Here is an 11165-nt window from a genome sequence, read left to right as displayed (position 1 = left end):
ATTTTGAAAAATTAAGGAGTTATTTTGCTGATATTGAGTGGAGTAATATTATGTGCAGGAAGACTGTACAAGAGAAATATGATATATTCTTACAAAAATACTATGAAGGAGTAAAAAGTTTGTTCCTGTTTATAGAGTTCAGAAAAAATACATGCTTGGTACAATGCTAGATGCTTACAAGCAAAATATGCAAAGGATAAAGCGTGGAAGAAACTTTTAAAGCAGGAAATGACTATAATAGTCGGCAGTACAAAGATACTAGAAATGAATATATTAGAGTAAGGAGAGAGGAAGAAAGAAAGTTTGAGAAAGATGTAGTGGATAAAAAACAAGGATGAACCCGAACTTATCTACAAGTTTAAGGAATAAGGAAACAATTGAAAAATAATTAAAGAAGGAAAGACATACCAAACAGAGAAAGAAATGTGTGAAATAATGAATGAGAACTTCAAAACGGTATTCACTGAAGATGATGATTTCACAGAACCTAATAGGACATTGGATTGCCAAGGATTAAAGGAGATTGCAGTGCACAAAGAGGATATTGGAAGATTACTGGACAGGTTGGAGGTCAGAAAAACAATGGGGCCAGATGGTGTATCAGGCTGGGTGTTAAAAGAATGTAAAGAGCAAGTACTGGAGCCAATTTGGGAAATAATTAAAAGTTCAATGAATGAAGAAAAAGTTCCACGAGTGGAAGAGAGCCAATGTAATACCGATATTTAAAGGAGGAAAGGCAACTGAACCACTAAACTACAGACCAGTGTCACTTACAAGTGTCGTAGGGAAATTATGTGAAATAATTATCAAAGAAAAGTGGTTTAAATTTCTAGAAGAGGAGCAAGTCATATCGAACAGACAATTTGGATTTAGGACAGGGCGGTCATGTGTATCAAATTTAATAAGCTTCTACTCCAGAGTTATTGCAGGACTTGAAAACAGAGATGGATGGGTAGACACAGTATACCTGGACATTAAAAAGGCATTTGATAAAGTCCCTAACGGAAGACTTCTTTGGAACTAGAGAATATAGGAGGACTGCGTGGAACCTTGCTCGAATTGACAAAAGATTATTTGAAGGATAGGAAATGAGAACTGTGATCAAAGATACATACTCATCTTGGAGTAAAGTAACTAGTGGAGTGCCACAAGGGTCAGTGTTAGCCCCCTTTATGTTTCAAGTTTATGTAAACAACATTCACATTGGGATAAACAGCTATGTGAATTTATTCTCCGATGATGCAAAGTTGCTAAAAGTTATCAAAACCAGAGAGGACTGTCTACGGTTACAGGAAGATTTAAACAAAATTTATGAATGGAGCAAGAAGTGGAAATTGGAGTTTAATGCCAAGAAATGTCACATAATGGAACTAGGAAAGATTAAGAGAAGACCAGTATGGAACTATTTGATGGGACGAGCAAATAACGAAGACAAAAGAGGAAAAAGATCTTGGAGTGATCATACAAGAAAATCTGAGCCTTGATAAACACATGAACAAGATATATGGACTATCATATAAGATGTTGACTAATATAAGAGTGGCATTTCATTACATGGATAAAGATATGATGAAAAAAATCATCACAAGCATGATATGCCCAAGGCTGGAATATGCAGCAGTGGTATGGTCTCCGAGCTCTAAAAAAGATATAAGAAAACTGGAAAGGATACAGAAGATTGCTACAATGATGGTGCCGGAATTAAAGGACCTCACATATGAAGAACGACTGAAGGAAATGGGACTGCCACCTTTACAGGATAGAAGAGAACGTGGGGACCTAATAACAATGTATAAGATAGTAAATGATATTGAAAAAATAGACAAAGAAGACCTGGCGCTGTTGGCGGAAGATGGAAGGACAAGAGGACATGAAAAGAAGATCAGGATGAGGCAGTGTGTGAAGGATGTTGGAAAATACAGTTTTCCACACAGAACAGTGAAAAATGGAATGCATTGGATAAGGAAATTGCTGCAGCACATAGTGTGCATAACTTTAAAGAAAAACTAGATAAATGGAGATATGGAGACAGGACACTATGAGTCCCGGTCGAACCCTATACAATACAACTTGGTAAATACAACTAGGTAAATACACACACACACACACACACACACACACACACACACACACACACACACACACACACACACACACACACACACACACACACACACACACACACACACACACACACACACACACACACACACACACACAATTAAAGAGAAAGAAGATCTGGTGCGGGATACAGTGGATAAGATAAAGCTTCATGATTTTTGGGATGAATGAAAAGAAATATCCAAATAATTTCACAAGAGAACGTGAAGAGAGAGAATTGGCCAAAACTGTTATCAAACAAGTTCAAGACAGCATACAAGAACTAGACCAGGAGGTGGAAGAAGTGATCAGGCTAGGAAGCTGCAGTGAAGTGGGTAGGAGACCAATGAAAGTGAAAATGAGATCCCAAGTGGCAGTAGAGGAAATTATGGCTAGGAAAGGGAAGCTGGCCGGTGATAGTAAACACAAGGATATATGGATAAAAAGAGATATGAACCTATGGAGAGGGAAAAGGAGAAAGTGCTAAAAAGTGAAGGTAAGGAAAGAAAGAGAAAAGGACAGAGATGGAGAAGAAGAATTTTTACTGGAGGGTTCTGGATTTGAGACTAAAGAAGTGGTATGTACAGAAGAAAGAGGAGGTAGTGGAGGAGGCAAGAAATTAAGAGTGACTTATACTAATATAGATGGGTTGTTATCAAGTATCTTGGATGTTAGGGATTATTTGAAAGAGAAAAGCCGAATGTAATGTGCATCGTTGAAACAAAACTAAGAGAGCAGATCCATGGTAACTTTAAAGAGGAGGGATATAATAGCTAGAGGAGAGACAGGAAGGATTAAGGGGAGGAAGAGGAGTGCTAATAATGGTTCATGATAATGTACCGAGTAGCAGTACTGGAGTGGGATTATTACCCACTATTAGGGTATTTATTTAGTCCAAATCCTCATCTTCCCTTTCATATGTGTAGCTAGGAATTCTTATATAGGGAGTCCCTGTAGGGGGAGAAAGGAGATGACGTATGGCTGCGTGCGCAGTCATCATGGCTGTCACCTTATAAGCTGAGGAGCGTGGTGGCGTCACCCTCAGAACATCACCCCGCTCTCGTCTCGAGCACCGTTCCTGTGGAACCTTCTGCCACTTCCAGCACAGCAGGCCCAACCAGAGAGAGAGAGAGAGAGAGAGAGAAGCAGGACGCCGCGAGGGACGGGCCGCCATTTTTACCTCTCGGGACGCCACCACACGCACCCTCACGCCCTCTCATCTACAGTTGAGTTACCCACGGTTTCCCCATAGGTCTCCCGTCTTATAGGTAGGCTAGGTAGGAAGTTATCTGACTGTGATGAGTTGTTATTGAATTAAAGGGTCGATTTAGTTAAGCTTGGTGTGTTCATCACCCCCCCCTTGGATTCGTTACATCTTTCTTTGCTCCCTTACTCGGCCTAAGCTTCACGTAGGCCCAGTACAAGAGACTGAGCCTCACGAAGGTTCAGTATAGATGGTGGCAGCGGTTTAGATGTGTTTTATATAGGCACATCGACCCACGTAACTGCTTATCCCCCTTGTTTAGTATTGAAGTGGTGTTTCTCCTCCGTTTATTTTTTATTTTTTATTTATTTTTTTTTCTCATGTTTCGAGTAGCCAGTATGGAGTCACAGCGGCAGGAAAGAGGAAGGGGAACAGTGAGAGTTAGGTGTTCGTCCCTTCCCCCATGATGTTTTGTTGGTGGTTCGGCGGTAGCACGGGGGGCCCCCACACTCCCCCCACAAGTAATTACCTTTAGGTGGTAGTTGGCGCCGTGTCGGTCCCCCTTGCTACCCTCCCACCTCTAGTTTATCCGCGCGGATAAGCTAGGGGAGGAGACCAAAATTTTTATTTATTTATTTTTTTTTTCAGTTTAGGGGTAATTTTTTATTTTTACATTTCCCATTTGGCTCATATGTTCTGGCATGTTTTTTTTTTCAATAAGTTGTTTTCTTATGCCTTGATATTTTGGTGTGATTAGCTTCTTGTCTCCACAGGAAGGTACGTTGTTTTTATAATGAGAATTTAAGTTGTGTTTTGGTGAAACAGAAAGCCACTGTTCACTCAATATTCATTTTGTTCAGTTTGTGACAAGTTGTCAGGTATTTTTTCTTTCGTTATGGATGAGTTGGCGGATTTTCTGAGCTTAAGGGCGGAGTGGACGCCTAAAAAGGAAAATGAACCAGTAGTTAAAACCGAAGATGATACGGTAGTTAACCAGATAACGAGCGTAAGTCCGTCAGGTGCAGAACCAGTAAATAACTTAGAGATGAAGGTAGATGCCTTGCGTGATTGTGTCTACGATTTGTTGCAGGAAGTTAGAGAGAACAGGAGAGGCCTGCGAGTGTCCCTGTTAAATGCCTCATGAAGCCCCGTGACATCCCCGTCCTTGAACTGCGTCACTTGAGTGGAGTAAGAGTTGGCCGGTTAGCTGTTTTTTTTTTTCTCACAGGTGGAAAGTTGCTCAATAGATAATAGAGAGAGGCAACAGATAGTTAAAATGCGTGTGGAAGCCCCATTAGCTTTACTGGTGCAAGCGGTAGTGGAGAAGGAAGTAACCTGGGCACAATTTAAGCAATATCTTACAAAGGAGCTCACGGACCAGAATGAGGAAAGGTTATTTGATTCTCTGAATGATTTAAAATATTCGGTGAAGGACGACCCCATCGAGTTTATGACAAGGTTGAAATGTAAACTAGCTTTGGTTACCGTAAGGACCGATGCTGATGACGTGCCGTCTCAGGTCAGGTTGATTAAGAGCAAACTAATAAAAGGAATGCCGAGAGACTGCAGGGAAAGATTAGATATTTTTTTTATGAAGGAGGGGCAACTGATCAAGGGCAAAAAAAAAAAATGGGATAAAAAGGCCCACTTGGTTGCCAGTTCCCTTAAAAGTCAAGAGAGTTAACCAAAATTTAGGGACAAATTACTTGAGACCTCCCTCTTAAAGGAAGTCAAGTCATAGGAAGGTGGAACAACAGAAGCAGGCTGAGAGTTCCAGAGTTTACCAGAGAAAGGTATGAATGATTAAGAATACTGGTTGACTCTTGTATTAGAGAGTTGGACAGAATAGGGATGAGAGGAAGAAGAAAGCCTTGTGCAATGAGGCCGCAGGAGGAGGGAAGCATGCAGTTAGCAAGATTAGTAGAGAAGTTAGCATGAAAATAGTGACAAAAGACAGAAAGAGATGCAACATTTCGGCAGTGAGAAAGAGGCTGAAGACAGTCAGTTAGAAGAGGGGAGTTGATGAGACGAAAAGTTTTTGATTCCACCCTCTCTAATAAAGCTGTGTGAGCAGAACGCCCTCAAACATGCGAAGAGCACAAGGATGGATAAGGCCCTTGTACAGAGTTAGCAGTTGAAGGGGCGAGAAAAATTGGCGGAGACGCCGCAGAACGCCTAACTTCATAGAAGCAGTTTTAGCAAGAGATGAGATGTGAAGTTTCCAGTTAAGATTATGAGCAAAGGACAGACCGAGGATATTCAGTGTGGAAGAGAGAGACAGTTGAGTGTCACTGAAGAAGAGGGTTTAGTTGTCTGGAAGATTGTTTCGAGTTGATAGATGGATGAATTGAGTTTTGAGGCATTGAAAACTACTAATTTTTTTCTGCCCCAATCGGAAATCTTAGAAAGATCAGAAGTCAGACGTTCTCTGGCGTCCCTGCGTGATCTGATAACTTCATGATCGTCTCTGAAAGAACGTGGAAATATGTAAGTATCATCAGCGTAGGATTGGATAGCGCAAGAAGTTTGGCTGAGAAGATCATTAATGAATGATAGAAGGAGAGTGGGTGATAGGACAGAACCCTGAGGAACACCACTGTTAATAAATTTAAGAGAAGAACAGTGGCCGTCTACCACGGCTGCAATAGAACGAAAGGAAACTTGAGATAAAGTTGCAGAAAGAAGGATAGAAACCGTAAGAGTGCAGTCTTGAAATTAAAGCTTTGTGCCAGACTCTATCAAAAGCTTTTGGTATGTCTAACGTGACAGCAAAAGTTTCACCGAAATCTCTAAAAGAGGATGACTAAGACTCAGTAAGGAACACCAGAAGATCACCAGTAGAGCGACCTTGATGGAAGCTATACTGGCGATCAGATAGAAGATTGTGAAGTGATAGATGTTTAAGAATCTTCCTATTGAGGATTGATTAAAAAACTTTAGACAAGCAAGAGACTATAGAACGGTAGTTTGTGGGATGAGAACGGTCACCCTTTTTTATAACAGGCTGATTGTAAGCCAACTTCCAGCAAGAAGGAAAGGTAGAAGTCGATAGACATAGTTGAAAGAGTTTGGCCAAGCAAGGTGCAAGCACTGAAGCACAGTTTTTGAGAACAATAGGAGGGACCCCATCAGGTGCCTTCCGAGGGTTTAGGCCAGTAAGGGCATGGAAAACATCATTACGAAGAAATTTAATTGTAGGCATGAAAAGTCAGAGGGAGGAGGAGAGGGAGGAATAATCCCAGGATCATCCAAGGTGGAGTTGTTACCAAAGGTTTGAGAGAAGAGTTCAGCTTTAGAAACAGAAGAGATGGCAGTGGTGCCATCAGGATGAAATAAAGGAGGAAAGATGAAGAGATAAAGTTATTGGAAATGTTTTTGGACAGATGTCAGGAGTCACGAGTGGAGTTTGAGTTTGAAAGATTTTGACATTTTCTATTTATGAAAGAGTGCTTGGCAAGTTGAAGAACAGACTTGGCATGATTCTGAGCAGAAATATAAAGTGCATGAGATTCAGAAGATGGAAGGCTCAAGTACCTTTTGTGGGCAACCTCTTTATCATGTATAACACAAGAACAGGTTGTGTTAAACCAAGGTTTAGACGGTTGAGAAAAGAATGAGGAATGTACGCCTCCATGCTAGACACTATCACCTCTTTTATGCACATAGAGATGGGTCTCTGACACAGAAGCAGTAATCATTCCAAGGAAAATCAGCATAGTACCTCGATCCTCACAAACCCCCCCACCTGGCAGAGGCAAAACGCCAGAGTGACCTCCATTTTGGGTGATCCTGAGGAGGAATTGGAGAAATAGGACAAGATACAGAAATGAGATTGTGATCGGAGGAGCCCGACGGAGAAGATAGGGTAACAGCATAAGCAGAAGGATTAGAGGTAAGGAAAAAAATCAAGAATGTTGGGTGTATCTCCAAGACGGTCAGGAATACAAGTAGGGTGCTGCACCAGTTGCTCTAGGTCACGGAGGATAGCAAAGTTAAAGGCTAGTTCACCAGGATGGTCAATGAAGGGAGAGGAAAGCCAAAGCTGGTGGTGAACATTGAAATCTTAAAAAATGGAGATCTCTATGAAAGGGTAGAGGGACAGATGTGCTCCACTTTGGAAGTCAAATAGTCAAAGAATTTACTATAGTCAGAGGAGTTAGGGGGAGAGATAGACAGCACAGATAAATTTGGTAGTGACTATCAAGTCTAAGCCAGATGGTGGAAAACTCAAAAGATTCGAGAGCGTGGGCAAGAGAGCAAGTTAAGTCATAGCGCACATAGACGCAACATCCAACTTTGGAGCGAGAATGAGGATAGAGAAAGTAGAAGGGAACAGAGAAAGGGTTACTGTCAGTTGCCTCAGACAGCTGTATTTCAGTGAGATCACAACTAGCTTTAATGGAAAGTTCACAGCACTCCCTGAACTAGTGCTATTAGACCTCGCTGGGAGTAAATTATCGTTTCGGTAGGTATCTACTACCTCCTCGTAATAACAATTTATAAAATAGTTAACGACGTTGAAAAGATAGACAAGCAAGACCTGGTATTGGTGGCAGATGAAGCTGGAAGGACAAGAGAACATGCAAAGAAGATCAGGAAGAGGCAGTGTGTGTAAGTTATTGGAAAATAAAGTTCTCCACATAGAACGGTGGAAAAATGGAATACATTGAGTGATGAAGTTGTTACAGCACATAATATACATAGCTTTAAAGAAATACTAGATCAGTGGAGATATGGAGACAGGACACTATGAGCCCCTCTCGAACCCTTTACAATACAACTATGTAAATACAACTAGGTAATTACACACACACACACACACACACACACACACACACACACACACACACACACACACACACACACACACACACCTGCCAGCCAGATCCACCAAGTTCACAACGGCCTGCTTTGCTGTTTCTTGTCCAGCATTGTTTTGAATTTCTGTATGACGGTGATGCCAACGATGGTGTGGGCGCGGGATGAGGTGGCGTTCATGTTGGTGAAGGCGATGGTGCGGTTGACGGTGCCCTCGTTCATCTTCTGCTCAATTTCGTTGTAGTTGGTGACCAGAGCCAGCTTGAGGCCTTCAGCTGTTCAGAAGGTTGTTTGGGTGTGATTTACCCTTCAATGCTGGGACACATTTTACCTTGAGATATGAGTACGATTAAACGATTCTATTGACATTCATCAGTTCCTGTCGTCACAATAGTACTTACCATAGAAGCCTTTCTTCGGGTGTTGGCGGACCTTGAGGCCTTTCTTGCTCTTGGTGGGGTTGAGCAGGTCATGAACTACCTCATTGTAGATCTCCAACATGCTGAACCTCACTTCAAACTCCTTCTCCTCTGTGTTTTGTGTGATGCCATTAAATAAATCTTTACAGAACAATGGCACGATTCCTGAAAGTTTAGGAATAGATTTTTTATTGTTTTTTTCCTTTCTTTACACTGTGTTGTATGTTTCTTTCTTTGTCCATCCATCTGTTTTCCATTTATTTCTTTCTCTCACTTTCAAGAATCAGGATACATTGACGATCAATTTCATGAAATTGTAACATTCTTTTGATTTCACGTGATGGATATGCAGAACTTTTAAGAGAACCATGCAGGCTTTCAACAACTCAACAACTATCTATGGTTAAGGGCAACAAAAAGAATAAAAAAAAAAAAAAAAAAAGTCTCCAAAGAATGCAGTCAAAAGGTTCATCCAAAATTTTGAGGAGAAACATCTGAAAACACCTATGAAATGTGGACTTTTTTATTTTTTACCTTTATTGGATCCATATCCAATGACAGACCAAGATTTTCCCGAGCCTGTCTGCCCATAAGCGAACAGTGTGGAGTTATAACAAGCCCAGGCGTTTGCTAAGACTCCACCTCCCAGATCATTGTACACCGTGTTCTGTCAAAAGGCGAAGAAAGCTTAGCATTTATAGTGACAGTTCTTAATGGTGATGAACAGGAAAATGTAATGAGGATGATAAAGGGAAGAAGAAAAAAGATAATGGTAATGATGAAAAGGAAGATGATGATATTGATGATGAAGAGAAGGAAAAGATGGTGATGATGAGAAGAGGCCAAGCTAATGATGATGAATGATGAAGAGAAAAGAAAAGTTGATAATGATGACTCCAAGAGGATGATAATAATGACCAGCAGAAATAACCAGAATGTGATTTTGATGACACCAATGATAGCAATAACCATAGGTGGTCGTTACCGTCACAGATCATCACGCTAACGCCATCAGATTATAGCAGCTATCCGATGACATTTTTTCTGAGTTAGTAGTTAATCGATATCGTGAATACTTCTGAGTCCAAATTATAGTATAACTGATAATCTTAGTTTTATATTCCAGATTAGCGTAAGAATGACGTGCTCTCTCTCTCTCTCTCTCTCTCTCTCTCTCTCTCTCTCTCTCTCTCTCTCTCTCTCTCTCTCTCTCTCTCTCTCTCACCTGATCAGCATACTTGGAGTTGGGTGACTGCTTGGCAAAGTAGCCATTTGGCTCCTCCTTGCAGCCGTCAAAGCTCCAGTAAGAGTAGTCGTAGGTGAAGGACTTGACATCGGCCGAGTCATCAGGGTTGGTGACCGTGGTGATATTTCCTTTCATGCTCACTACGCACTTGGCCTTTCGTCGCAGCTCCCGCTTATTGTGTGCCAGAGTTAAGGGGAATGCTGATGGAATACGAAACTAAAGATAGTGATGAAAATAACTTGATAGGAAAAGGAATAGAATAGATAGAAGCAAAGGTGTGTGTGTGTGTGTGTGTGTGTGTGTGTGTGTGTGTGTGTGTGTGTGTGTGTGTGTAAGTAAGTAAGTAAGTAAGTAAGTAAAGGTTTATTGCCCTTAGATTACAAGTATATTGTTGAATACAATGAAACTGACTGTGGCACAGCCTGTCAAGCCGAAGCTTCCCGACAGACATGATCATGCATTATTAGATTTGATGTTTACAATTTAACACTTAGCTAGAGCATATAATAGTAATATTACTTATAATAACTAATAATATGAATAATAGTTATTATAATAATAATAATAATAATAATAATAACAATAATAATAATAATAATGATAATATATAATATACACACATATATATATACACATACATACATACATATACCTACCTACATACATACATATAAATACACACACATATACATATACATACACACAAATGCACATACATAAACATATACATACACACACATATACACACATATACCCATACATACACATACACATACAAGTATATATACATACATACACATGTACATATACATATAAATCTACACACACATACACATACATACATATTCATATACATAATGATAATACCATACCAGAAAACAAATACAAAGAAAGTATGGTCTTATTTATACAAGGTAATATAAAAATCAGGAATGGGCAAAATGATGTAACTGTAGTAGGATTTGACATTGTTATGCATGTTATTAACTATTTTGATTATTATATAAATATGTTTTCACAGATTTTTTAAAAGTGGATAAATTACCACTATAAAGAAGAGTTTTAATTTGTAAAGGTAATGAATTCCATATTTGAGGACCGGAGTAAAGTACACTGTACTTAAAGAGAGTTGTTCTGTACTGTGGGCATATAAGATTGACATTATTACCTCGAATGTTGTGAGATGTGTTTACCAGACTAAAAGGCTGACCTCCACAATACTGGGTAAGGTACTTGTAAATCATTAACAGTAAGAAATATTTATGAATGTTTATAAAAGTAAGAAAATTTTGTGTATATATTATGTTTCTTGTTGATTCAAACCTATTCATATAAAAGATGCATCTAAAAATTTTATTCTGTGCTATTGATATTTTTT

The 11165-nt window shown here is 39.8% G+C and overlaps 1 protein-coding gene across 1 annotated transcript; it reads right to left on the bottom strand.

The window, feature by feature from the left end:
* Positions 1 to 9064: 9064 nt before the first annotated feature.
* On the bottom strand, positions 9065 to 10119 carry LOC123512609 (kinesin-like protein KIF28P). Its single transcript, XM_045269040.1, has 2 exons — positions 9767 to 10119; positions 9065 to 9208 (listed from the first exon to the last, which is right to left on the bottom strand). Exons 1-2 carry the CDS (start codon positions 9920 to 9922, stop codon positions 9065 to 9067), a joined length of 300 nt encoding a protein of 99 aa, XP_045124975.1. The 5' UTR covers positions 9923 to 10119.
* Positions 10120 to 11165: the final 1046 nt, after the last annotated feature.

The sequence above is a fragment of the Portunus trituberculatus genome, chromosome 34, assembly GCF_017591435.1.
Source record: "Portunus trituberculatus isolate SZX2019 chromosome 34, ASM1759143v1, whole genome shotgun sequence".
Lineage (NCBI taxonomy): Eukaryota > Metazoa > Arthropoda > Malacostraca > Decapoda > Portunidae > Portunus > Portunus trituberculatus.
This window is presented reverse-complemented; position numbering and strand designations above follow the sequence as displayed.

What these genes read in the sequence shown, in the direction of transcription:
- LOC123512609 (XM_045269040.1), bottom strand. Translation starts at nt 9,922, where the DNA reads ATGAAAGGAAATATCACCACGGTCACCAACCCTGATGACTCGGCCGAT. An exon ending in ACTCCAAGTATGCTGATCAG is followed by an intron (nt 9,209 to 9,766) that starts GTGAGAGAGAGA and finishes GCCTTTTGACAG; the next exon opens with AACACGGTGTACAATGATCT.